The sequence below is a fragment of the Rhea pennata genome, chromosome 12 (assembly GCF_028389875.1).
Source record: "Rhea pennata isolate bPtePen1 chromosome 12, bPtePen1.pri, whole genome shotgun sequence".
Lineage (NCBI taxonomy): Eukaryota > Metazoa > Chordata > Aves > Rheiformes > Rheidae > Rhea > Rhea pennata.
Genome location: NC_084674.1, coordinates 17,880,214 through 17,905,821, shown reverse-complemented (window position 1 = coordinate 17,905,821; position 25,608 = coordinate 17,880,214). Strand labels below are relative to the sequence as shown.

The 25,608-nt window shown below is 43.8% G+C and overlaps 1 protein-coding gene across 5 annotated transcripts in view; it reads left to right on the top strand.

The window, feature by feature from the left end:
- Positions 1–25,608, top strand: part of FBLN2 (fibulin 2) — a 117,343-nt gene that overhangs the window by 39,081 nt on the left and 52,654 nt on the right. For all 5 annotated transcript variants that reach the window (XM_062585379.1, XM_062585381.1, XM_062585382.1 and 2 more), the window contains exon 2: positions 2,751–4,199. In XM_062585379.1, the coding sequence (XP_062441363.1) occupies positions 2,861–4,199 (1,339 nt within the window). In that variant the 5' untranslated portion in view covers positions 2,751–2,860. The remainder of the gene's footprint in view (positions 1–2,750; positions 4,200–25,608) is intronic.

The window sequence follows — 25,608 nt, the reverse complement described above, 5'->3', positions numbered from 1 at the left end:
ACTTGCCTGGGTACCTCTGCCTCCTGAGGGCACTCTGTGTGCATGTGGCTCTCAGCAGCTACTTTGGCTGCATGCAACCCCACTGAAACCAATGGTGTTAGCACTTAATACAAACCAGAGCAGGATATGCAGCAGAGCAGGTTAGCAAATTCCACAAAAGACATAAATTGAAGCCTTCTGGGTCATGAAGCAATGCATGAGGCTTGGGGTGAGACATGGGTTACCTTGCTGCAGAGTTCCAAAAAACTCTCAACAGAGCCTTTGAAAGATCTTTATTTTAGATGTGCAAGGCTTAATCTGTTGTGACATCCCACCCAACTGTGTAGCAAAAGTCAATGAAATTAATAAGACTTGCTGAAGGACAGAGTTGCTGATTCTTATTTAGGTGAAGCCCTTGATTATTGTCCCCGTTATGTAAAAAGACAGTAAAGAAAGTATTAAGAGAGTTAATGAAAACAAATTATTGCAGTAATACTTACTGCTGTCAACCCCCTGTCCTTCAGAGATGGTGCATTTTTCCCTGTTGGTATGGACATCTTTATTTGACAGCTTTTGATGCTGTTAACATACAAATTAGCTCTTATCTTCATGGCATCATTTCAGCATCCGGGAAGGGCTTATGGCTGGAGGCACTTGGACATCAGCTGTGTGGGCCAGGCTGGAGGGGAGCAATGGATGTGGGGACAGATGGAGAAAGCACAGGGAAAAGATGATGTTTTAAAGGAGTAAAAAGAGCTACTTTCATTGGAATTATACACCAGAAACAAGGAGCGTCTAATGAAAGAAAGTGAACCTGCTGATATGGAAGATTGTGGGGTTATTAAGTGAAAAATGATATGGATTTTGGCCTTATCGGTTTAAGGTAAGGCTCGAGAACCTGAATGTTCAGAGATGTGGAAATGATTGAAAGAGGAGGGGTGCGGAGGGGCTGCGTAAGGCACTCAACGGAAGGCGTGAACGGTGGCGAGCGGGAGGAGGGCTCGCGGAGGGGAGAGGGGCTGCGCGGCCCCGGCTGCGCGCGGCCTGGCCCCGGACCGCGGGGAGGGCCGAGCCGCGGGGAGGGAGCTGCCAGGCTACCACCGTGTCGGTGCAAAGGGACGTCAGTGTGCTGCAGCGGTGTAGCCAGGAGGTGCCAGTGGGAGGGCTCGGTGGGCACGTACCCCGGCTGCGAGGAGAGCCCTGCAGCAGCGGCTTGTTCTTAGTTGTCCTTCTGTTCATTATTCTCCAGCTTCAGTTATGTGATAAATTACAAATTTGGATCACCTGGGAAAGCCGCTGACAGCAGGATGAGTTATTAATTCCCAGGCTGGATTCTTAAGAGTTAATTTCAGCACCACATATTGCAAATTCTTCTTTGTATTATGTCCTAGTTCTGAGAGTAGTTATGAAAAATTGAGATTCTTCTAAGTAAGTCATCGGTGTACTTTCTGACACTTTTACCTTTCATTCAGTTGGTATCCTTTAGCATACTGAACTTGTACACAAATGTTGTTTTTTACTACTAATTTTAGTAAGAATTCCGTCTTACTGTATAACGTACTGAAGTAATTCAAATTCCAGTGCCGAACTGTGGAAATACTTAGTACAGCGTGTTCATATCTTATCAGAACAGGCACGCTTTCCCCACGCCCTGGCCCGCTTCCAGCAGCGCCTGGGCAGGCTCGCTGGAAGCCCGGCTTGAATGGGAGAGGTAATCCTTGTGAATGGGCGCTCTGGCAGGATTCCTGCTTCACGTGTGCCGCATTGTTCCCGGTGATGTGAGCACATCTTGGCCCCTAGATAAATGCGTTAAGGTCTTTATATTTCGGTGATGGGAGGGGTCTGGAAAAATAATCAGACTGCTAATTCTGTAAAGCTAAAGGCAGGCTTTATTCTGCTTTATCTCGTTTTCCACGTTAGTTGTGTAGTTGTTTGAGCCTGCTTTTATACAGGAACAGCTGATTTGCTTTAGCTCTTAAACTTTTCTATGATCAGACAGTTTAGTAATTAAAAAGCAAACAACTTTTCCTCAACGCTTTTTAACAAAGATTAATTATGCCATCTTTATATATATAATATATCCTGTTCACAGTAGAGTAATTCACTATAAAGTAACATCAGTACTGTCAAAGTATGTAGTTGGCAGTGGTGGCAGGCCCTCGGCTGGCGTGAATGTCCTTTGTGTGAATGGTCGTAGCTCCGGTGTATTTGAGATTGATCCTCCGCTGAGTTAGGAGCCGTCCGTGGAACCGTGCCAGTTGCTGTGGCACCGTCCCACTGATCTTCGGTGTTTGCCTCTTTGTAATTAAAGATCTCAGTAAAGATTAAGTATCTTAAATAAATAAATATCTATAAATAAAGATTAAATGTCTTAAACTTACATCATCAGAGAAGAGCTGTCTATTTGCATATTATCTATCAAAAATCTTTCTTTTGTTAGCAAGAAAGAATGATGAACAAAAAAAGCATTGAAGTATAAAGGCCTACACACACACACACACACACATATATATTATATATAGTGAAGAGATTTTTTTAAAAAAAGAACAGTCACAGTCTGTCTCTCTTTTTCCTTTTTAAAAATAGGTGTTGGGGCGGGGGGAAGCACGCAGCTCCAAACTTAGTGCCTACAGTGCTTGGAAGACATTATGATTAATTTTGTACTTGGGTTTCCAGATGTTGGATTTCTTCCCAATTCTTAAAGACCTCTAATGTTTAACAGGATATGTGCTGAGTATAGTCTTTAACAGAGTTTTCTTTCATAACTCTAGGATCTATGAAAAAAAGTAATTCGCATTTGAAGCTGAATCTACAGCCTTCTAGGAACAAAAGCCCTTAGGTGTGCAAGTTTGGATTGAAGCCATATCTGTTCAGGAAGACTATGGATGAGCACCAGCTCTCTCAGCTGAACTGCTTGAGTGCTGTCCTCCTTGTGCTGCTCTGGACTGGCAGTTCCTGCGCCCAGAAAGACTGCACTGGTGCAGAGTGTCAGCCCCTGGAGAACTGCATTGAAGAAGTGCTGGAGCCGGGGGCGTGCTGTGCCACGTGTCTGCAGCACGGCTGTACGTGTGAGGGCTACCAGTACTATGACTGTGTCAACGTGGGCTTTATCAATGGCAAAGTACCTGAAGGGCAGTCTTACTTTGTGGACTTTGGAAGCACCGAGTGTTCATGCCCCAAGGGAGGAGGCAAGATCAGCTGCCAGTTCATGCTGTGCCCGGAGTTGCCCCCAAACTGCATAGATGCCGTGGTGCCAGCTGATGGGTGCCCGCAGTGTGGAAGGATAGGTTGCCTCCATGAAGGCCAGAAGTACGTAGCAGGTCACACATTCCACATGCCTCCATGTAAGGTTTGCCACTGTCCAAACGCTGGTGGGGAACTGATGTGTTACCAGCTTCCAGACTGCAATACCTTTGCCTTAAACACTGCGAGTCCCTTAGATGCTGAAGAGAATGAACCAGAGAGGCACTACGATGACCCGTACAGCTATGACCAGGAGGCACCAGAAGGAGACAACACCCAGGTGGACTCTCCAAAAAAGTACAGGAGCTATTCATCCCATCTAGAGCAAGAGAGCATCAGCCAAGAGCAAAGCGAGGATTATGACTACCTGCCAGTCAGCGTTGCTCCTTCATCTGTGGCTCACACTGATCCACACACTGAGGAAACTGTGGCAATGCTCACCACGCCAACACCTAAGCTCCTCTCCGAAGTTAGTAGTACCACAGAAAGAAGCGAGCGAAAGAGGGTGCCCCGCACCACTGCAGCATCCCCTGAGCAAGTGACAAATAAGGAAACCCCAGTAACTACCAGTGCTCCTCAGGAGCATACCACACCTCCCTCCGGGACACCCAAGCACTTGGGAGAGCTGGAGAGGAGACCAAAAGGGAAGCAAGTGGACAAAGAGAGGAACGAACAAGAACGAGCTCCCCACTCCAAAACAAAAAAGCATGCACGGAAAGAAGACCCTGGGAACAGCATGCACGTAGGCTTGAAAGAGGTGAATTTAACAGAGCCGAGTTGGTCAAAATCTGCCCCTGAAACACAAGAAGGAAATGCTTTCCCTAAGGTAAAGTTCAGTGCGACAACCTCTCCCCCTGTTGCTCTAAAGGAAGACCATAGTCCATCATCCCAAAAGCAGTCACAGACGCTTTTTCGTTACCATCCTGAGGAAGATGGGGACCCCAACTCCATCCATGCTGCTCCCAGGTTACCAGAAGGTAAGGCCTATTTCCAGTGTAGATGTCTTGATAACATTCATTCGTAATAACGTTGTTACAAATCCATGGCTCTTCTCTTCTTACTACTACGCATGGGCTTGAAATCAAACAAACCTCCAGTTACCTTCTTTCTCCTTTTTCAGCAGCAGACACTTTTTGCTTTGTATTTCATTTGACAAGATACCATTTAACTATTGCATATCTTTCTTTGATTTCTTAGACTGTGGTCAGTGTTTTCTAGTGTTTTAACTTTGTTTCAGATGATGAATTGTTAAAATCTGATCTTTTCCTTCCTTTGATTCCCCCTCTTCATCTTACTATACAGAGAAGGAATTTGATTTAATTAGTTATCTGCTTGGATCCTCCAGTTACCAACTAAATGTAATTGTAGTTGTAACTTTTGCCTTTATTGCATGAGGAGGTGAAGACATTGTGCTTCTAATAGACAATGTGGATTCTGCAAAAATATTTGTCCTATGGCTGAGATGCTGCCTAAGCCCACTAGTTCAATAGCTTGATAGATATATTGAAATACCACTGGAGACTTGTAAGAGAAAAAGTGCTGATTCTTGCTTCGTATTGCTTGGTCTTTATGAACAAGTATGGCAAGTGTACATATTTCTTCTCTGCCTCTGGATTCTTCTTGACATGCAGTAATGTTGATTACAAGCTTTATGCAGTGCTCATTACTGTAATGAATGCAGACTTCATCGCTATAAATTAGCACATATACAGATCATATTTCCAATTCGTCCTTCATCAAATCAAGAGTAATATCTCCCTTTTCAAAATGTGGCACAAGATGTTTGCATGAGACTCAGATGAAGGAAAGTATCGTACTTGCAGAATGAGTAGAAAATACTGATTGCTCTCTAGACAGTGACATTTCTTCCTGTGTTATCCAGGTAGCCTTTATGCAAGTTGAGCTACCTAGCCCATCTACTCAAGAAAATCAAGGGAGATAGGAAGAAGGTAGATTGGGAGAAAGGGAGCTGAGGGCTGACGTGAAGAGCATTTTGTGACTGTTTCCCAGATAAAGGGCATACAAAATTCATGAATAGAGAAATTGCAGCCTTTTTATTTTTCCTGCAAACTTCTGTATGTTTTTATTGTAAATATTGGCTTTGCAGGTAGTGATAGCAGCCATAATCTGAGTCAGACCTTGATTTCTGAAGTCACTGAAACAGTGTTCTGAAAACCATTTTACCCAAAGAATGTCGTTGCATTAGAGTGCCAGGCTGCTCCTGGAAAGTGGTGTTAACACATTGAAATGAGAAAACATTAGGTGAGCATGCATACCAGTCGCAGAGGGATGCCATCAGCAGATGCAGACTTTCAGAAGTGATCTGACTGATAGTATATGGGCTCCAAGTGTTTCCTCCCTGCTGTTTTGTTTTATTTCTAGCTCTTTTTGTCACATGAAGGACGAATTCAATGGAAGTGAATGCAGGGGCAGGAGTAAACAGATTGTCTACTGTTTTAATTTGTGTAGCCTGAATATGATCTGTACATATGAATAACATCCTCATTTTCTTTGTGTAAATGGAAATGGCAAAAAGCATCTGCCTACATGGGGCACTGACTTCACCTGTAGTCAGATTTTACGCTACTCAATTTTACTATATGGTTTAAGTTTAAAGCACTTTCTTCTGCTTTGCTTCAGCCTACCAAAAAATCTGATCTGAGCTGTGCATCAAGGCTATGTGTTATGCTTGGAGCTGAGTTAGGTTAATAAGCAATAATCTTTTTTTCTGATATAACTTTAAAAAAAATCTCTTTAATTAAAATTGTCCTTTCTTTTTGCTCAAAAAGAAGACATGTGTGCAACCTCTTGAAATTTTCTTGCTGGAAGTCTAAGAAAGCCTATGGGGGTGAAAGTGTTTGGCAGTAGAGCTAACTGCTACGTCTGGAGTCTCCTCAGCATACGTTCAGTCTGTGATCTCTGCTCAGGAACTGCTTGGCTGATGCAGGACTAGGGAGGGTCTGGAGAAGGTTGGGTGCCTGTTGGACAAGAGCAAAATGTGATGGATATCGTGCCAGCCACCAGTTGCCTAGCCTGGAGAAACAGGCTTGGAAATCACTGGATGCCATTTTTGCCTTAACTGATATATGTATTTTTGCCCTCTATAAATACTGTAGAAGAAGAAATGAAAATAAGCAGCCCTTGGGAGCACAGCTTCGTTGTGGGCGATGCAGCTCTGGTGTCGCTATGCTCTGCTGGCCCAAGGAGCTGTTGCGCGTCTGTGGAGCTGGTGTCCTCTCGCTGTGCTGATCACGCCGCGGCCGTTCCCGGAGCTGGGGCCAGGCCAGGCGGCCTGTGCCAGCTGCGTCTGGTCCGCATTTCCCCATGGTAATAGGTGGTGTTAGCAGATTTTTACAGACATCATAAAAGAACTGCAGAACCTTTCCAAAAATCAGGAATCTCTTTTGGCAAGGCTAATGCCTGGGGACTGCTGGGGTTTTTTGTTTGTTTTTCGGTTGTTATTTTAATTGATGTCGTTGTGACTCATGTGAGTAGGTCCATATGTTTCAAGTTATAAAACACACACATCTTCTGTCTCTTTGGTGACTCCTCAGCTAGTGATAAAGGGAAGGGATAGTGAAGACATTACTCAGGCTTGAAAGAAAAATTAATTTTGCCTGCGGGTATAGAATGGAAACGTAACTTTTGTAGGTGTATTTCTAGCTGTAGAATGGCATAATCAAAGCGAGTAATGTCTCGTGTCCTCTCCAGAATCAGCAGCATTACGTGAGCTGCCTCGGTCCCGCTGCGAGTGCTCGGTGGTGGGCGCAGCCGTGGCGGTGGTGCCACCTCCTCCAGCGGCGGCCGCCTCGGGGAGCGGCGCTGGGCTAGCCGCTCGCTCGGGTTTTTTGCACTTAACTGAATTTCCTGTTGCTCTCATCAGTATGTGTACAGTGGATAGATTTTCTTTGTTTGTTTTAGGTTTTGCTTCCTGGAAACTATCAATACAGTTCTTAATGTTTCAGCTTAATTACTTTTTTTTCCCCTCACGGAAACACAAATTTATTTAGGTTTCTGAGTCAGAGGTGCATTTCTGCAAGTATAGGGACGTTCTAGACAGTCTACACATTTTATTTTCTGACCTTTCTTTTTTTTTTATTTCCCCCCCCCCCATACATTTAGAAATGTATAGGAGGCTTCACAGAAACATTTTCTGCCACTAAAAATTCAGGGCTGAGCCTGAGGTAGGTGACTTGCCATCGGCAGCAGTGGAAAGCGCTTGTTCCTCCTATTAACTGTGTCCTGGCAGCAGCACTCAGTTGTGGTTGGTTCCCTAATGCCTTTGGTTAAAAACTTGGCTTCGTTGCTGGTATTTTATGTATTCCACTTCGGTTTTATGCGGAGTTTAGTTTTTGCCTCCTGAATCCCTGCCGCCTCGTACGTAATCTGGTGGTCGGAAGGACTCGGGGCGCCTGGGTGCTGAGAAGAGGTTAACTTTGCGTACCGAGGCCCGCTCTGCCTTGGCGCGCGGGGCCGGGCAGGGGCGCAGCTCCCCAGCGGCGGGCGCCTTCTCCGTGCGCCCCTGCAGGACACCACAGCGCCTCTTCCAAATGTTGATCTAGGCCCGTCCCTTCCTGCAGGAGCAAGCAACAGAGGGAGATTTAATTTCTCCTCCTTCATCTTAAAAAGCCTCGAACAGCAGAGGGATGAATAAAGCATCTTTAAAGATCTTACCGTCAGGTTTGATTACTGTTTTCCCACTTGTTTCCATTTCCCTGTGCTCTGTCCTGGAGAAACGTACCTCAGGTAGCCCGCAGCCGCCTTGCGGAGGGTTTAGGACTTGCTTCCTCATTTTGGCAGACTGGGTAGCAACTTGCATCTACCTGGAACCATTGCCTTACAGAATGGAGGTGTTTTTCCACTTAAAAAAATCACCCCTACTCTGAATGAGTTTATCACGGTCTTTTTTGGAGATGAGGATACCTGCCCTCGCCCGAAGGGGCTCGCAGCAGGTGGTATTTGCGAGGTGAGATCAGTGGACGGCGAAACGGCAGTTACAGCATGTGAGTCCTGATCAGGAGGGTCTCTGTATAGCTTTTAGGGGTGTAGCTGAGATTTCAACCATCCTGTCTGCTGCATATTTGCTGAGATATTAAGACTGGCAAAGAAACATGACCTTGAATTTCCTAACTGAGGTAGGAGAGGCAAAAAGAGGTCCCATTAAGGAGAAGGTGCAGTGGAGGTTTCTTAGGCTTTCCCCAGACGTGCAGCCCTTCACCCCTACTGTGGCCATCTGTAAAATGAAAGAGTTGAGAAAATGTTATGGCAGTGCCTCAGAAATGTCCTACTGCCACTACTTGTATTTTGTGTTTTTAGATGAAATACTCTCTCCCATTTACTTGAATGACTTCAGGCTTGCTCCTGTTGTCTACCGAGTCACAGCTGTCTGTGCGACAGGAAGAAATCAGCATTGAGCCTGCAAACTAGGAGAACAGAGGAACAAAAATAAACCTTATGGGAGACCGGAGCGGGGAGAGAAGCCGTCTGGGCCAGCGGGTGTGAATCAGAATATGCGGCAGTCCCAGCTGACACCCTTCAGTGCCTCTTTGGTAGTTAAAGTTTTGTGATGAGTTAGGAGTTAGAGGAAATAGCATGAATGGGTGTATGAAACAGGCTGAGACGCGAAGAAAGTTAAACAAATTGCTTGGCAGAAATCAGCTGCCTCCTCCTAGCTCCGGTGCAGTGCAAGATGGGACAAACATGCTGCAGCTTCCTTCAGCTCTTGGCAGACTTACCTTCAACCAACGCGCCTGCAAGAGCGGGGTCTTTTCCTTAGCCTCTGGAGCAAGGGTGCAGTGCAGACAGATTTCTCGTCTGCTGAGGTGGATGTGCGTTTTATACAGCAAACCCTTTCCACAAGCGGTATTACTCATGCAGTTGGCTGGAGAGTTTTGCCACAGCGAAGTGTGTTGTGGTAGTGTTGGCACCAAGGGGACTTGCAGAGAACAAATTCAGCCCAAGCTGAGAATCTAACCTGTGGTGGCACTGTTAAAAATCCCCAGGCATAGAAACCCTTTTGGAAATTCATTCTTGTGTGCTCATTTTGTGGAGGTAAACCTCCTCTTTTGCAAAAAGTGTGCATCATTCATAGTTTGCAAGGGGAATGTTTGGTCTTGAATCTGAAATTAAAACATGATGGAGACAAACTGTGGAAATAAGAGGATGGATTTTTTGTAGAAATGAATCAACCACTTGAGAAGACTAGGCTGTTGAGCTTGTTAGGTTTCTCAGGGTGGTTGCATTTGCTGCTTATTTATAGTATATATTTGAGAGAATGTTCTTGTATGCATGTCTGATACTTCTTAGGAAAGCAGAATGTAAATGAGATCTCTCTGCTGTAGTGTTTGTAGTGTTATAGTCAATCACTGAGAATTAAAAATGACCCTGAGTATAATTCCCTGTTAGACAGACAAACAGAAGTAGTAATTTATGATCCAGATTCTGTGAGACAATAACCTTTTGAACAATTTCAAATACATAGGCCAAATAAACTTAACTTTCTAGCATATGCTTACTCATAAAAGGAGTTGTAATTGCATTACCGGGGGCCTCACAGAGAGCAATATCTCTTACCTCTTAGGGATTCTTAGGTAACAAGCCAGCAGTAATTGGAATTTTATAAGGATCCCCTTATGTGTGAGCAGGTTTTATGTTTTATTGAGTATTCCCAGCCTGTCCATGCTGTGCCTAAAATGACTGATTCCCTTTCAAAGCCACCAGAAAATCCTAAAACACCAGCCCAAAGCACTGGTATCATTGCCACTAAGTCAAAGTCTGAGAGTGGGATGGGGCAACTTGCGGAGCCCCTGCGTATGCCAAGCAAGGAGCAATTCAGAAAAATGCACCGAACAATAATTCCCTCTCCCTTATTGCTGTGTGTGCTGGTTGCTTTTCTGCTGCTGTTTTGAGCCATAGGGATGCAGGTTGTGTTCGTAAGGGCTCAGAGTTGTTTGACCTCAGCTTTGAATTACCAAGTACTAAAATAAATGTTTATAGCTCCAGCAACTCTGGGATTAAAATCTATTAACAATATTAATAGTTGCTTGAAAGACAAGGATTTACATCGGTAACTTTTTTGAGATGTTGTGAATGTTGATGCTCCTGCAAACTGTTGCTCTGTTACTGTGTATAATATGCATCTTAAAAAAGAAAAAAAAAGAAAAGAAAATCATCAAATGAAAGCTTGCAGCCTCAATGTTACCATTCAGGTGGAATGCTATTGCTTGCATCTCCAGTGACCCATACTGCATGAGACAGTGCGTTTGAATACAGGGTTATTTGTATCCTTTCCATTAAGCTTATATGAACTGGGCACATGAATATGTATGAATTAGAAGTAAGGGAAGTGTAAGGATGAGCCTTACTTTGCAAGAGGTTACTATTTAGGCATGTTTTTCCAAAAGACTTTGCATCTTTTCCCCTGTGCTGGTGGCCATCTGCACCCTTGCCCTCCCTGCTTGCTTTGGCTGTCAGTGGACCTCATGCTCGATTTGCCTCCTCCTCCTTTTCCGTAGCACTCCAAGAGCCAACATTGGGTTGGGACAAAGCAGGCGGATAAGTAAACGTGTCCTTGGGCTTGAAGGTGGCACCTGAGGGCGTGCTGATAGCAGCAGGTCCGTGGCTGTGGCCGGCTCAGGGATGCCGCAGCCCAGAGTGTGACACCAGCGACTGGGGACCAATGCAGGGACTGCTCTGGGAGGGCTGCAGATGAGGAAGGGAGGAGAAGTGCCTCCAGCAGGTCACCAGAACTCCAACAAACTGGAAAGGCAGGTACAGGCTGGTCCGTGAGTGCCATGGAGAAGGAAGAGACGGGTCCCAGATGAAAAGAACCAGCGTTTTCCAGGGGCATCATACATCTCCCAAGAAATTTTAAGACAATTTTCCCCAATATATCCTAGTTTTAATATTTCATCAATATGCTTCTAGTGTATTGGCTAGGGTCATCAGCTTAAGAGCACTTTCTGAGGGCTATGGTCTGATGCTGAGCTGTAGTAGCAGTTGCCTTCTCCATAAATTCCCAGTGAGCAGTAAGTAACTTCAGTCAGTTTTGGTAGACGGGAGCTGGAGTTTGACTGCAGCTGACTCATATGCAGGGAATAAAACTGAGAAGAAAATGAATGAGCACTTGCAACAAGAACATCTGGCTGTATTTCATTTTCCCTTTTTCCTCACCCCTCCATTACTTACACGTAACCTTGTATGTACTACTTAATGGAATCATTTTCTGAGCGTGTGTGAAAATGATTAATATTGTAGGGTTGCACATCTTGTATAAAGTGAAACATCAAAAGTATTTGTTGAGTTTATATTCTGATTGAGACATCTTACAGGGACTTTGGAAACAAATTATATTTTGTTGCCAGTGCTTTGTAATGTAGCATTTGTTGTACTTGATGCCAAGCCTGCTGTGTGCCTGTAGCATATGGCAACTGCAAAAGAAAGTCCAGAAAGCAACAAAAGCTTTACTTTGGTGGGGAATAGAATTTCCCTCAACAGAAAAGCATGTCATCTTCTGCAGCTTGCTTGGCAGCAAAAATGAATGGAACTGTGGGACTGCAGTGTTTTTTGGGGTGGGGGAAGAAGGTATCTGGAGACTTGTTGACACTTTAGTGGTTTGTCATTATAAAAGGCAAGTTAATTACTGAAAAATATCTTTTAAATGAAAATAGAACTTGTTATATACAATAATCTCCTTTCTTTCTCTTTTAACATTTCCATAATGTTAAAGTGCTATTGCAAAAGCAGAATGGGAAACTTTTCTGGTAGTCTAATGATGTTTAAGGAATCTCTCTCTCCCTCTCTCTCTCTCTCTCTCTCTCTTTCTTTTTAATAATGATTCTGAGAAATCATGAGGAGGAAAACTTTTAAAGCAAAGTATTAGGTTAGTCCATTATCTCCCTGGTAGCCTAGAAAACCTTACACACGTGAACAACTCTGCCAAGTACTTTGTGTAACTGGCAAGTTGATGGCTGTTTCTCCCTAATGATTAAGTTGATCCTATTGCAATTCTTCAGATACCTCTATAAAACATCTTGTTTATGGCCTATAAACAGCTGAAGATTAGTACAGTTCTCCCTCTGTCCCGGACTTCTTCCTTTGTAATTTGCATTAATTTTCATTGTCTTGGAATTGCCTTGCATGAAGCTACTCATAGTCTTCGTTCCTGATCCAAAACCATAATATCCTAGCCAAAAGACTTTTTTAAGATATGTACTCTGAGGAACTGTTTTTCATTGAAGATAACTTACGCTTAAGTAATGTCTCATGTATTAATGATAAAAGTTGTAATTGTACTGCTTCTGAATCAAAGCTGATAAAAATTATCTTAATTCATGGCACTGAAATCAAAAGAGAAACCTAGCAGACATCAGCTATGGCTAGGTTTATATTAGGAGGTTAAATAAATGTTTAACTTAAGTTATCAGCATGGGTTGACCATAGTTGCAAACAAATTATGGTTTTACTTGTTTCCTTAACTAAACAAGATTGGAGACAAGTATGTAGAGTTTCCAAAATCTTGTACACAGGTCTCAGAAGTTTGGGTTAGTACATTAACTAGTGAATGTGTTTTTAAAATGGTGTTGGAAAATGGGCTTGCTGAAAGTTTGGCCCCAGGAAGTCCTCATTGCCTGCTGCCTGCGTGCCTCCCCCATCTTACTCGCCCTGGGCGCAACGGCAGCCAGTTCGCAGTGTGGCCTGACCGAGGACCTGCTGAGGGCCACCCGGAGACTCTCACCTATGGCTTCGGCATGGGGAATACTGACACGCTGAGATCGAAAAGAGTTGTACTGTTGCCTGCCTTATCGTTCTTGGCAGGTTCAGCCAACCAGTTGCAATGAACAGAAGCTTTTGGAGTCAACCTTTGCTTTTCTTTGTGTCCTCTTCGCTGTGCTCCACAGAAGCACAGAACTAGTACAGCGTGAATAACCTGGTATCCTGAAAAATTCTGGTTAGTGGCAGAGAGGAGGCCAGTTCAGGCTTCTTATTTACACTCCCATCAGGGTCAAACAACTTAAACACTTTGGAGTTGAGACTGAACTTGATTCACCCTGCAGTCCTGAGGCCAGGAGTCGAGCGGCAGCCGTGCAGTGCGCTGGCAGAGCCTGGTGCCGCTGCCAGCGCGTGCGCAGGGTAACAGCCTGGGCTGCAGAGGTGGGACGCCGCGGCAGCGCTGCTCTTCGTCTGCGCCCCTTTAAGCCGTGGGGTCTGGCCTTTACTGGGTGGTATAGAAGTCCCAGTTTGGTATACTGAAGCAGCTTTACAGAGTCTTGCAATCTGACCCTGACACTTCAGTGAAACTGTTCATTGTTATTCAGGCTTTAAATGGACACAGTAACATTTCTTGAAATAAGACTTTGAAGGTTAAATCCTATCCAATCAATGCCATATTAACCCCATTAGTTCCAGTAAGGCATACGCTCATTTTGACTCTATTACTTCCTCCGATTTTACTGTAAAATGTTAATGGGCAAGTGTTAAACATGAGAAATTTTAAAAATTAAATGGCTTCCTTGTGGAAGAACAGCTTACGTTTCACATTGCGTAGTGCTGACCGTAAAGCAGTTGGTCTCACTTTACAAGGCTTTCTGCGCAGTAACAAAAATCTGATTTGTCTCTGTTATATTTTTCTGTCAGACTCTTCTCTCAGATCTTACAGTTAATTTATGGCAAACAAATACCTCGTAAAATGTGGAATCATTATACAAATACATTATTATAGCCATTTGTCTTTTTATTTGCAAATTCCACAAATGAGATGTCTGGCTAATGGATGTTTATGGAGATGCAGTCGATAGCACCGAGTGAGCGCGCAGCGGGACGCGGAGCTGAGCGTTGCGACCGAGCCGCTCGTGGAGCGACGGCCGGGGGAAGCTCTGTGCCCGCTGGTCAGCACAGTGACCCAGCTTCCTTTAGAAAGGGAAAGGCAGGGGCTCGTCGCGGAGTGTGCTTCCCCACCCGTGCTGGTGTAGCCGAACTGAGGTTCAGACCAGTGCCTTTCATGCCTGGCACAGAAAAGCCCTGACTCACCCGGGAGTTCATCATGTGCCTAACCATAATATATGGATTGTGGTCAGTTTTTGCTGGTGAATATGGCTCTATTTGTCAGATATTAAAGATACACCAGTTAATTATTCCAGTACCCTATAAATCCAGAGTAACTGCATGCCTCATAAATGTGTTAGTCCACGAATCTTCTTTGTGTGCTGCCTTCATACGAGGTCAGAATGTTGCTGTTCCGGGAGCAATTCTTGGCTTAGTTTGATGCAATTGCAACACAGCTAGGCTTGGTACCAGTGAAGAAATCTTCACAGCGCTTTCATATTTGATATTCTTTAATGCCAAGAACAAACATATATGTATGTATACATATACGTGTGTGTGTATATGTATATCTATCTATAGATAGATAGATATACACACACAAATGCATGCTGCAAGATTAAGGAGTTAGTTCATTTCCTAGATGGCCAGAGGACTACATCCTACTGAAGTGATGCTTGATTCTATTCTCAAAGGTAAAATTGTTGTTTTAAACCCAGCTTGTTCGTTTTGGCTAGCTGTTTGCTGCCACCTTGCTGAGATTTTTCTTTTGCTTCTTGAATCTGCTCCAGAACATGGAAACTGCCAAAGCTGACAGCAAGTAATAAAGAACAAGTGTTGATGCCCGTGCAAGGAGAATATAAGTTAGCAATAATTATTAAGATGACTGCTGCCTCTGGTGTCGTAACCAGAAGCTTCCTCGGTCATGTGGGGATGTTAGCCATACCTGTGCACTCTCCCAGGAATGGAGAGCAGACTGTCTGCTTCCATGATTTGTCCCTCTCTGCTGCTGTGGTAGAACTACCTGTGCTTGTGGCACAGCACAGATTTGTTCAGCAATGCCTAGCAGGTGACCAAAAGGGTGAAGTCCAAGCTTTATCTGTTCCCTGTCTTGACCTAATTGGGATATGACAGGATACTGTATGCAGGCTCTTGTGGACCAGCCCCAGGGCTGCTCTAGGTGTGTAGCTGATGGGGGGATAAGGAGACTTCTGTACCCACGCGTATAGATGTGCAGCCTGAGCTATAATCTTGAATTCAAAGTTGGTGCTCATTATAAAATTTGCACACACAGTGCATGCAGGATGAACATTTAAGACCAGCCAGCACTGCTGTACAAACTATGTGTGACTTTGCTGGGCATCTTACACCTTGCCGAGCACGCAAAGTGTAGCTGCCAGCTGTGTGCTGTGGAGCCATGTGGTAAGAGTGGACATTGACTTTGTCTTGTTTGCCCTCTTCTTTTCCTCTTCCCAGGTACTAAAGGTTAGTTGCTGACTTTGTAAACTGCTGAGCACCTTCAAATGACTTGTATATATTTAAAAAATATACTCAGTCTGACACCAAAATACTACCTAATTTGTTCACTGAATCAGGCAAGAAGGGGAGAGCTAGGGATGGCCACTAGCCACAGCTTCTGCAACTGAAAAGTTTTGTGAGCAGGAGTTTATAACTGGAAGGATCACTCCATTTGATGGCATGGTGCTGTAGGAGCGTTCTTCAGTCAATGTAAAGACAGCTTTTATAGATATATGAGCAATTTAATCGTGTTCCTTAAGTGTGTAGGGCTGCGGAAATCCCCAGAGGTTTGGCTGCTAGAGGCCAAGCTATACTGTAAGGTTGCACCAAAGAGACAAGAGGCCTATGCTTGGATAACTGAGCAGATCCTCAAGACTCAAAATCCTCAGAGTAGTGCAACATAGGTCCTGGTGTGCAAAACCAACAACACCCTGGGGTTCGCAGATGCCCTCCTACCTGTGCCTTGAGAACAAGGGTGAACGTGTAAGCAGACTTCACCTGGCGTCATGTTCAGTGCAACATTTCTCATACCTCAGGCTCGCCTGGCTTTTTCTTCCTTAACTGTTATGAAAAGTGATTAATTTGACAATTTTCTGACTTTTGTAGCAAATATTGTTCAGAACTGGGAAAGAGTGAAAATCTAGTCAAGGTTGCTCTTGAAGCGTTCTGCCACGCAGGCTTGTAAGGAAGGCTAATAAACCCTTTCTGTACTCCCAGTATGGAAATGTATCCCTTGATCTTCATCTTTGGAATTAAGGGAGGAGTGTTGCCAAATCTTATGCCTTATTTCAAATAATTTGATATTTGAGGTGATTTGTAAGGTTCCATCTCTTGTAGTCATCTAGCTGCCCAAAATATCAGCTTATATTTGAGTGATTAAAAAGAAAGGGAAGGAGAACCATGAACTTTTCCTTAAAGAGAAAAGCTACATTTAAAGTCTTTAAAAAACCCACCCTGTTAACAGATGGCAAATTAAAAGCACTCAGACATGTCCATGGTTTGGCTAGTTTTGGAACCTGGCCTGTGACATGGGGACAGTGGGGCCGGTGAGAGCTGTCTAGCCAGCCGCTCGCTTACTCAAGCCCCATTTCTTCCTCATCGATGCCCTTTGCTTGGGAGAGTGCCCCAGTTAGCCTTAAGACGAGAGCTGTGCTCGTAGGAGGGGGGCAAATGGCACCTGACGGGAGACTGGGCAAATCCAGAGAGCGGGGGAGAAACGATGTCCTGATAGACATTGGTGAAGGGGGAAAAGAGCCTGGCTGAAGTTTCAGCAAGGGAAGGAGTTGGGTGGGCAGATAAGCCCAACCCTATTGCACGCTGTGAGCCTCTAGACACGTGGATGGTGGCGTGGGCTTGGGAGTTTTTCTCTTTTCCTTTCAACCTGAAGGCGGCTGGATTGGAATGGTTTAAAATAGTATCACGGTTGCCAGGGAAACCTGTCTAAATTGAAAATAGAGGTCTGGACTGAGCGTTGAGTCTGTCCGCCAAAGCAAAACTTGGACCCGAGTGATGAAACCTGAGTGGGTTTGAAGAGTCATGCTGAAGCTTGCCTTGCCACGGCCGGTGATTCAGCTGCGCTGCAGAGCACGTGGATGTGCTTGACGTCACCCAGCTGCTACTGCAAGTGTCCGCGTTGACCTGGAGACTCTGGGAAGGGAAAATGTCCTTCATGCTTCAAAGTTTTCCTCTTCTTTTTTTTGCCCCAGGAGGTTTGTAGAGCTCGGAAAAATGCCATGGAATGCTGCTTTCCTGGGAATGGATTTGATTTTTATTTTTTAAGTGTTACTGTGACACAAAGTAGAAGCAAATTTGAAGTAGTTCAGCTGGATAAAAGCATCCTGTTAAGGTAAATTCAGTTTATTTTGTCCCAGGAATGTAGGCCAAATGTGTGTCTAATTACAGATAAGGCAATGAAGCCTTTCATCTTCTTTCAGTGTAAAAGAATCTACAAATAAAGTAGAAACATGAAAATGTTTTAGTGAAATGAGACAAAGGCCTTTTCAAGGATTTGGTTATCGCACTTAAGGGAACTGAAAATGTTTTGTCCTGTCCTGCTTTGTGGGTGGCATTGGATGTATGAGGACAATTACAGCTGACACTTGAAATCCTTCACTTTGAGATAAAAATCTGTGGTTCTGCCTTCAGAGATTTCTAGTTTCATCTGTCTGTTTGTAGATGGGGAGGGCAAATCAGTGCTGGTCTGGGGAAGATGATGGAGCCGCACAGTGTATCAGTTGAGTCTGGCCTGTGAAGTGCATGCGTAGCATGGTATCATATTTCCTCTCCAATTTCTTACTCGGTAGGTGGTAGAGAATTAGTGCTTAATTACTTGCAGGCTACAGACAACAACCAACCCCCTTAAACTGTTTACATTTCTGGATAAGGCTGGAGCTGAACATTCCTTGTGGTTCAGTCTTTCTCAAACTTTATGGAGGACCTTATAGTGCTTGTTTGTCTTTGATACTGTATATTGGGATAAATATTTGTTTCTGAAGGACCTCTAGCTATTAAAACAAAACCAGACCAAAGCAGCTCATCCACGTCCATACCAATTAGGTATGATAAAACTGGCTGACACCATTCAGCTTCCTAGCCAAGCTAAAGGCACCTTCTGCTCTTTGTGAGGCTTGTGCAATTTGGAGGGTTTAACTGAACAGAAAATCAGCTCCAAATCTTAAAGGTGGAGCTGGAGCTCTGGCCTTGCTTGGCTACAAGGAATTACAGCTAACAAACATCACTTGAATAAAAGATCAATTTCCCATTAAACAACATTGTGCTGCTGTGATAATTGTTCCTGTTTTGAGTAACCCTCATTTCCTGCATATCTTTGGTGACTCATCGCAGCGGAGATCTCGCCCGTTGTGCTTTGCAGATGCTCTCGGGCTCTGTATTCCTGATCTGACTCAGCTTCTTTATCGTCAGCATCTTCTCTCATTCGTACTGTTCTGTAAAAACATATGCCTTGCTAAAGACTTCATTTTCCTTCCAGTGTGAAAATGATTGGTGCTGCTGGCTACAATTTTAAATTTAACTCATGTTTTAAGAAAGTCTTAGGCTTAAAATTCACATGCCATGTTTTCAGGCTGTCTCGAAGCTTGCATCTGAGAAGTCCCAATTGCAAAAATGTTTGCCTGCTTGAATCCTTATCTCTATCTATAATAGGAACAAAATTTCCTCCTTTCAGATTTTCTATGAGTAGCGTGCTTGTGTTATAAATTCTCAGTGTGGTCTGTGCATCCTGTAACTTGCATTAAACTTTATTCTGAGCGGTGGTGCACAGGTTATGGGATATGGGCTGCATGGCACATGTCACCTTTGTAGCAAGGTTGGGGATTCTGCTACTAAAGTTCATGCGTAAATACAAAGTTTTAAGCGAGCTGATTTGTGAGTGGTGTAGTTTAAGTGACAAAAACACAGGATTCAAAGAAACCCTGGCTGGACGTCAGGATTAGAGCACTCTCCCTCTGGAGAGCTGCGTGCCTTCCTGTGGGATGCTGTAGGGCACTTAAGTTCGGCGCTGTCAGAGTGCCGAGGGGCCGCGGGCAAGCTCGGCGGCCCGGGCGCTGCGGACGCTGCCGGGTTCGTCCGCGCCGCGCCGCCGGACGCTTCGTAACTCCCGCTGCGCAGCTGGGCGAAAGCAGGGGAGCTGGCGGGTCTCACAAGGGTAAATCTCCTGTTACGATTGCCTGGCTGCATGCAGGCATTTAAGACTTGCCTCTGCAGTTAATTTAAGGCTATAATAAATATTTGATCATGAAATATTACCAAAATTTTTGTCAAGAGAGCTGTGGGTGGTAGCGATGCAAGCGCGGCCGTCCTCCTCCTCCCCGGCGCCTTGCCCCGGTGGTGGCTCCCTCCCCGGAGGGGACGCTCACCGTGCGGCGTGCTGGCAGCACAGAGCTGCGGAGCGTGCTTTCTATCCTTGCCGAAACCGCCCTCGTGCCCCCGCCACCAGAATCGAATGTGGCATTAAAGGAGAGTATATTACACTGAATAAACGATCCGTTTTGCTTTTCTAGGGCTTTTGGTACTTGGGATGGGCCCTTGGAGTTGGCACTCCTGTTTCACGTGTTGGAGTAAGCCATTGTCATTGGGGCTGCAAGGTGATTTTTAGGGTATATTTGTATGTGATTCATAACGGAGGCTCTTAATTTACTTTTATTTGACTTTCTCACTGTTAGTATTGTTGGTAGTTATTTAAGCTTCTTAGATCATATCTGGGTAAAGAGCTTTTTCCATACTGAAGACATGTTCTAGTATTAAAGGCTGCACACTGATAACAGCTTTCACTTAACGAGAGATGATAGAGGGAGAAGTTTTGGGATGGTGCCATGCTTCATACATTCCTTTACATACATCTGTCATTTGAGGTGGTTACCTCAGCTGTCAGTCTGTCAAGATTATATAAAGTTTCAAAATTATCTCCTCTTCCTGTGGCCAAAAAATGATTCAGTCCTCTTGGTTATTGTATTACCTCAAGCTCCTGGTATTTATTACACATGCAATCAAGAAATTAAGAGTGTGAGGTGTGCAAAGATTTATCTGGAGGCATTTAGTAACTTTCTGTTTGCTAGTCATTTGGTTCAACAGCAAGAAAAATGTATTTTTGAACTGCCTTTTAATGAGTAGATAAAGAGGTTTCTATGTCACTCCAAAGCTTTGGGTTGTCGCTTCGTGACTGTTTACAAATGTAATGGATTTATTCTCTCTTGCTGATGCAGCAGGCAGTTGTGGGTAGTTTCCATCATTTCTGAAGTATCTTGATTTACATCCCCCATCTAAACGAAGGCAGTATAAGGTGCTTCCTCTTTTACTTTGTGTTTGAGCCTTCATAGAGTCGGTACAAGCAGGACGAAGGCATGATTGCTTCCCAGCTCTTTGAACATCTCTACTTTGTTTTTGTCAGCATTTCCCACCTGGCAGAAATGGTCATGTGAGAGAACTTGGGAATACCTTTATCTTCTGAAGTTACGGTTATTGTAAGGATTTTGAATGCGTTCGTCCCTGGGACCTGCTGGGAAGAGCTTGGCTCCGCTGGGCGAATGGTGAGAAGTGGGGGCTTGGTGGTGGCGGCCCGCCATGCCCAAGGGTGGAAGGGGCTGGCCGGCCGGACTGGGCAACGGGCCCCCTGGCCCGGGGCCGCCCCCAGGCTGGGGCACGGGAAAGGCCAGAAGTTTTGTGCAAAACCCTCGTTGCAGTGGGAGGGGAGTTTCAAAAGCTGGGAGAGCTGGTTTCCCCCTTCCCTTCTCCAAACTGAGAAGCCTGTGCGTGAGATAGGATGTGGATCTACCAGTTTAAAAAGATATCAGAACCTATCTTGATCTTAAATATGGTTTTAGATCCCCCTAGGCAGCAGTTGTGCAAACGGAGCTTGGAGAAGGCGGTTTCTCAAGGACATCTCCGGGGGTTTTTGGTGGCTGCAGTGAGGCTTTGGCGAGTGTTGGGCTGGTCGTCCCAGGGCACCGCAGCTGGGTGCTCTTCTCCTGGAGCACCTATCGGAACTTCGTACCTTTGGTATCACTCTCTTTCTGTCAGCTCCCACTAAAGTTTCGCTAACAACTTAAAAATGAGATTGGAGACTGTTAGAGAGTGGAGTCATGTAACACAGCGCGTTTTGTTATGGCGTGAGGTCTGAAAGTGAATAAGCTGAAGAACAGATGAGAATCTCCTTGTGAGTCCAGTAGTGAGTCCCATTACAGCATCGAGAGATTTTTTTTTAAATTTAACTCCCAATTAAAAAAAGAAAAACGTACTGCCAGTGAAGTCTGTTGATGACATGCAGCTGAGGGGCTGATGAATAACCAGGAGGCCAGCGCAAGGTTACCTGGATTCCTTGTACTTCAGTATGGTCCAATACAAAGTCATTTATCCAGGCTCCTTGGTCAAGAGAGAAAAGGGACATGCCAACTCTACCTTTTTTACAGTCTGGCAAAGCGAATGGCTTCAAAGCTTCAAGCCTCAGCGTCACGCAGGGCGTAAGGCTGCCGTGAGGCTCACAGGGTAAAGATCGGGGTGATCAGAGATGTGCTCCACATCCCCGCTTCAGCTTTCATGGGTACTTCTTCATTGCGCCTTAAAAGCTGGTCTTCCGACGAGCAATTATTGCAGGCAGGACTTTGACTCACCTTTAGGTTCTGTGTTAGGATGAACAGCATCGTTCCCCGTGGGTGCAGAGCCTGCTCCTGCCATTGTAGACTCTGAAATCTCATGAAGAAAACAAGAAAACAAGTCTTGTTTTAAGGTAACAGAAATAGGTGATTGCTTATTCATCTGGTTTTTGCAGACGCTGGTATATTCTGCATGGTGTATTATCGGATGTTTTAAAACAAACACAGGTTATCAAGCAATGTTTGGGGGATTTTTGGTGGATATCCTTTTCCATTTCTAAAAATGTCTGAAGGGAACTTAATAGTACATGTAGTTCTTGCTTTTTGTTGTCTTTTTTCCAGAGCATCACTTTTTTTCTTTTTTCTTTTTTTCTGTGTGCTTTAGTTTACTCCGATTATGTCTTATTTAGAAATGTAATCCTTGAGAATGTGATTCAAAAGCCATATACATTAAGAAAAGGCAAATATATACCCTTTTCATTTTTTCACAATGTCAGATTGAGTTGTGAAAAGTGCAGTGTTTTGGATCTAATAGGACATATGGACACGGAATAGGGTTTTTTTTTGTTTTGGGTATTTTTGCTTTTTTCCTGCTGCAATGAACTTTTAACTCTGTAAGATATGTATGGGGGGGGGGTTTGTATGGACATAAATCATAACTTGCACAGTGCTCATACCTGTGAGCTGGAGCTGGCTTAGCCCAGGTCTCCGGGGGGGTGCGGGAAAGCCTTACACGGCGACAGCAAATCGCGTGAACGAATGCACGGACGCCTCGGTTTTGGCGGGGCTGGGGGTTATTCACGAGGGGTGCAACGTGGCACCTGCCGAGGCTTTCAGCATGAGCGTTGGCAGCCTTCTCTCTCGAGAGGGATGTGGAGCAGGAGTTTCATTTAAATATGTTTTGCCTCGTCCTTGAGAGGAGTCCATCTCTCCCTGTTCGGCCCTACCGCACTGTTATCTTTTTGGCCGTGATTTACTCCTCAAAACCTGCTGGTTGCACCACCCCCCCAAAAAAAAAAAAAAAAAAAAAAAAAAAAAAAGAGAGGGGGGGAAGTTTGTTTCATAAAACATGAAAAATATCATAAACTTGGATTGGAAGGGAGGAATTACATTGTCTTAGTTCTGGTAAGTGAAGATTAACACTATCAAGAGAAAAGTAAAAAATTGTTTTACATTACCTTGGATTCTACTTAAAACAAAAGAAAAATCTCTGTAAAAATGTGTGATGGACCTAAGTTTTCATCTGAAGTGACAAACAAAGATAAAATTCTTGTGAGTGAGAGATCTGTGTAAAATGAAGATGACCTCAGTGACTTTCTATATAGCATCATAGGTGGGAACAGTACCTCATTTTAGCAGCTGAAGCCAATCTGAAGGCATTGAGAAGAGTTTCAAAATATGCATAAAGATTATTAAGAGTTAGACTGCTGGGATTCAAATTTATGGCCATACTTGAAGGAATAGTATCCTCAACTTGAATTCATTCTAATTAGCATCAGGTCAGCTAGTCCTTGGAGTTTATAATAAAATATTTGCCAAGAAGGGGGTCACATTGCAACAGGAACAAATCCTGAGAGAGGCTGAGCACTTGCTGAGCTGTGTCTAGTTATAATCAGTAATTGGTTTTTGACTGCAGCTTCTAGCATATCTTTATCAAATTTGAAATCATCTACATTCCTTCAGCAGAGCTGAATGGATGGTGCTGGGTGTATAGTTCATAAGTTCAACTCTTGCCTTTATACTGGACTAGAATGTGAAAATATTACCTCAAGAGTTAAAAATGTCTGTCTTTCTTTTTAGCAAATATCACTGGATGTCAAGCAAATATATCAAATTTAATTGACTTCTTAAATTTATGAAGTGTTTTGCAGCTATTCCATGGAAAGAGCATTTAGAAAGCCTTACCTGTTGGTACTGTTCCTGTTCAAGTTGGATCTGTAGGTTGTTGGCAGAGAACAGGGCCATTTGGGCTGTTGCTGGTCATGGGCTGGTTTTGTGTGAAACCAGTTGTTGACTGTTGGAAGCTAATGTAATCTTCTGTGCTTAAATGCCAATATATTTTCCTCATTGTAGTTATTTCTTATGTGCCAACCCAATATACAGATGTTTGTAAAATAACTCGTTTTTTATCATTGATGTTCAGTGATAGTGATGTCATTGAACCTTTTGTGTCATAAGAAGTAAATTGCCACAAAGCTTTGGAAAGCTTAAAGTGACAAAACAATTTCTCCACTCCGAGGCAATTAAACAAATATCGTAAGAAAAAATTTGTAGAGAAGAGGAGAAGGTGGAAAGCGAAATTCTTTTTTTTTTTTTTTTTTTTTTTTTTAGTGTTTAATATTACTTCTCCACTAGATATCTTTAATACACAGATCAAATGCACGGAGTTGCACTAATCATTACTTCAACAGATGTTAGTGTGGAAAAGTAATTAGCCTTAAATAACAAATTGTTATCCCCTCCCAGGCACTTTTTCTTTATACTTCATATGCTGTAAGTTTAAGTCGTCTTAATATCATTCTGAATTCATGAAACCGTTGACTTAGGTTTCCATGTTCTCTCAACTTCTTGAAATATTATTCATTCAATTATAATGCTAGTCAATTCATGGGCAGACACTGGAGAGTAGAAATCAAATAAAAGTCAATGAACCACTGCACAGAAGTAAAATCTTTTCAAAATGTATGAATTCAGTATATTACTTTGATTTCATCCTTTGGCTTGACTTGGTTGCAGACGGTGTGTGCAGTAGGGTGGTGCAGCAAAGACGCAGGATGCTGTTGGTGTTGCCAACAGTTTAATGTTCTTCTCTTCTCAGACCTTTAATACCTGTTCAATATGAGCTCTGAGATTATAGCACTTTTAAGAACACTTTGAATACTTGGAGCACAGGAAGTCTGGTCTGAAATCAGAAGCTTTGCTGAGTCAGAGAGTGAATGCACAAAAAAGGGCATGTTCAGGACTGATAAGGGCTGGGGAAACAAGCAGGCTATACGAGCAATGCACTGCTCAGTAAGCATAACATCAGGAATTACGGGTTTGTTGGGTGTGCGTTTGTTTCCCAGCATATAGGGGAAGGTATTTTTTTCCCCTTTGGAGATTTTCGTAAAAAGTCATGGGAAGACAGATGGCATTTGGGAAGAGTTAAGGAATAAGGGTTAAGAAAAATAGGAGGAATATATGCAGATAAGGCTAAGAAGGCCTCAAAGGAGAAAACTAGCTGTGAAACAGAGAGACCTTCCAGGGTTAGAGCTACATGAAACCAGCTGGACCCAAATGTCATTTAGTATTGTAGGGAGTTGTTGCTGCTATGGTTATTTATGTCTGCTTCTTGCAGCTGGGTTACTGACACTTGTATCAGGGTGACACGGTGCCACGTGTACAGTGGACTCTTCTGGTGCTCACAGATGCTTGCACAGCTTTGACTTTGCCCACAGTGATGTGAGTGAGAAAGAAGATTAGAGAAGGCAGTCCCAAATCTGAAAAATATGGACGATGTTTCTCTGTTGCTGAAAGCTGAATATTCACATTTTATATGGAAGTTTTTGTAACAAATTGCCTAGAAAGCTCATGATCTCAAGAGGTTTCCTGTTGTCTTTTGCCAGATAGCCAATCTTTCATTACAATGCAGTTGCAGTGCATTTAACTTGAATTTAAAAGCAACGGCTCCTCCCTAGAAAGAGCCTTGCCAATAAACTCTGTCGGTGGTCCTGACCCTTCCTAAAGGGATGGGGAGCTAATGCATAGCTCCAAGCGGGTGCTTTTCCAGCAGTTTTAGATCCTATTGGCATCACAGGTTTAATCTTAGTTTAAAAAAGATAGTGCTGCCTTTACATAAAATACATCTTCCATGCCCTTGTAGTTCATTCAGAGCCATTGCGGCACTTTTAGGCCACAGAAAACTTTGTCTCATCTGCAGACAGGACAGGAAAATCTTTCA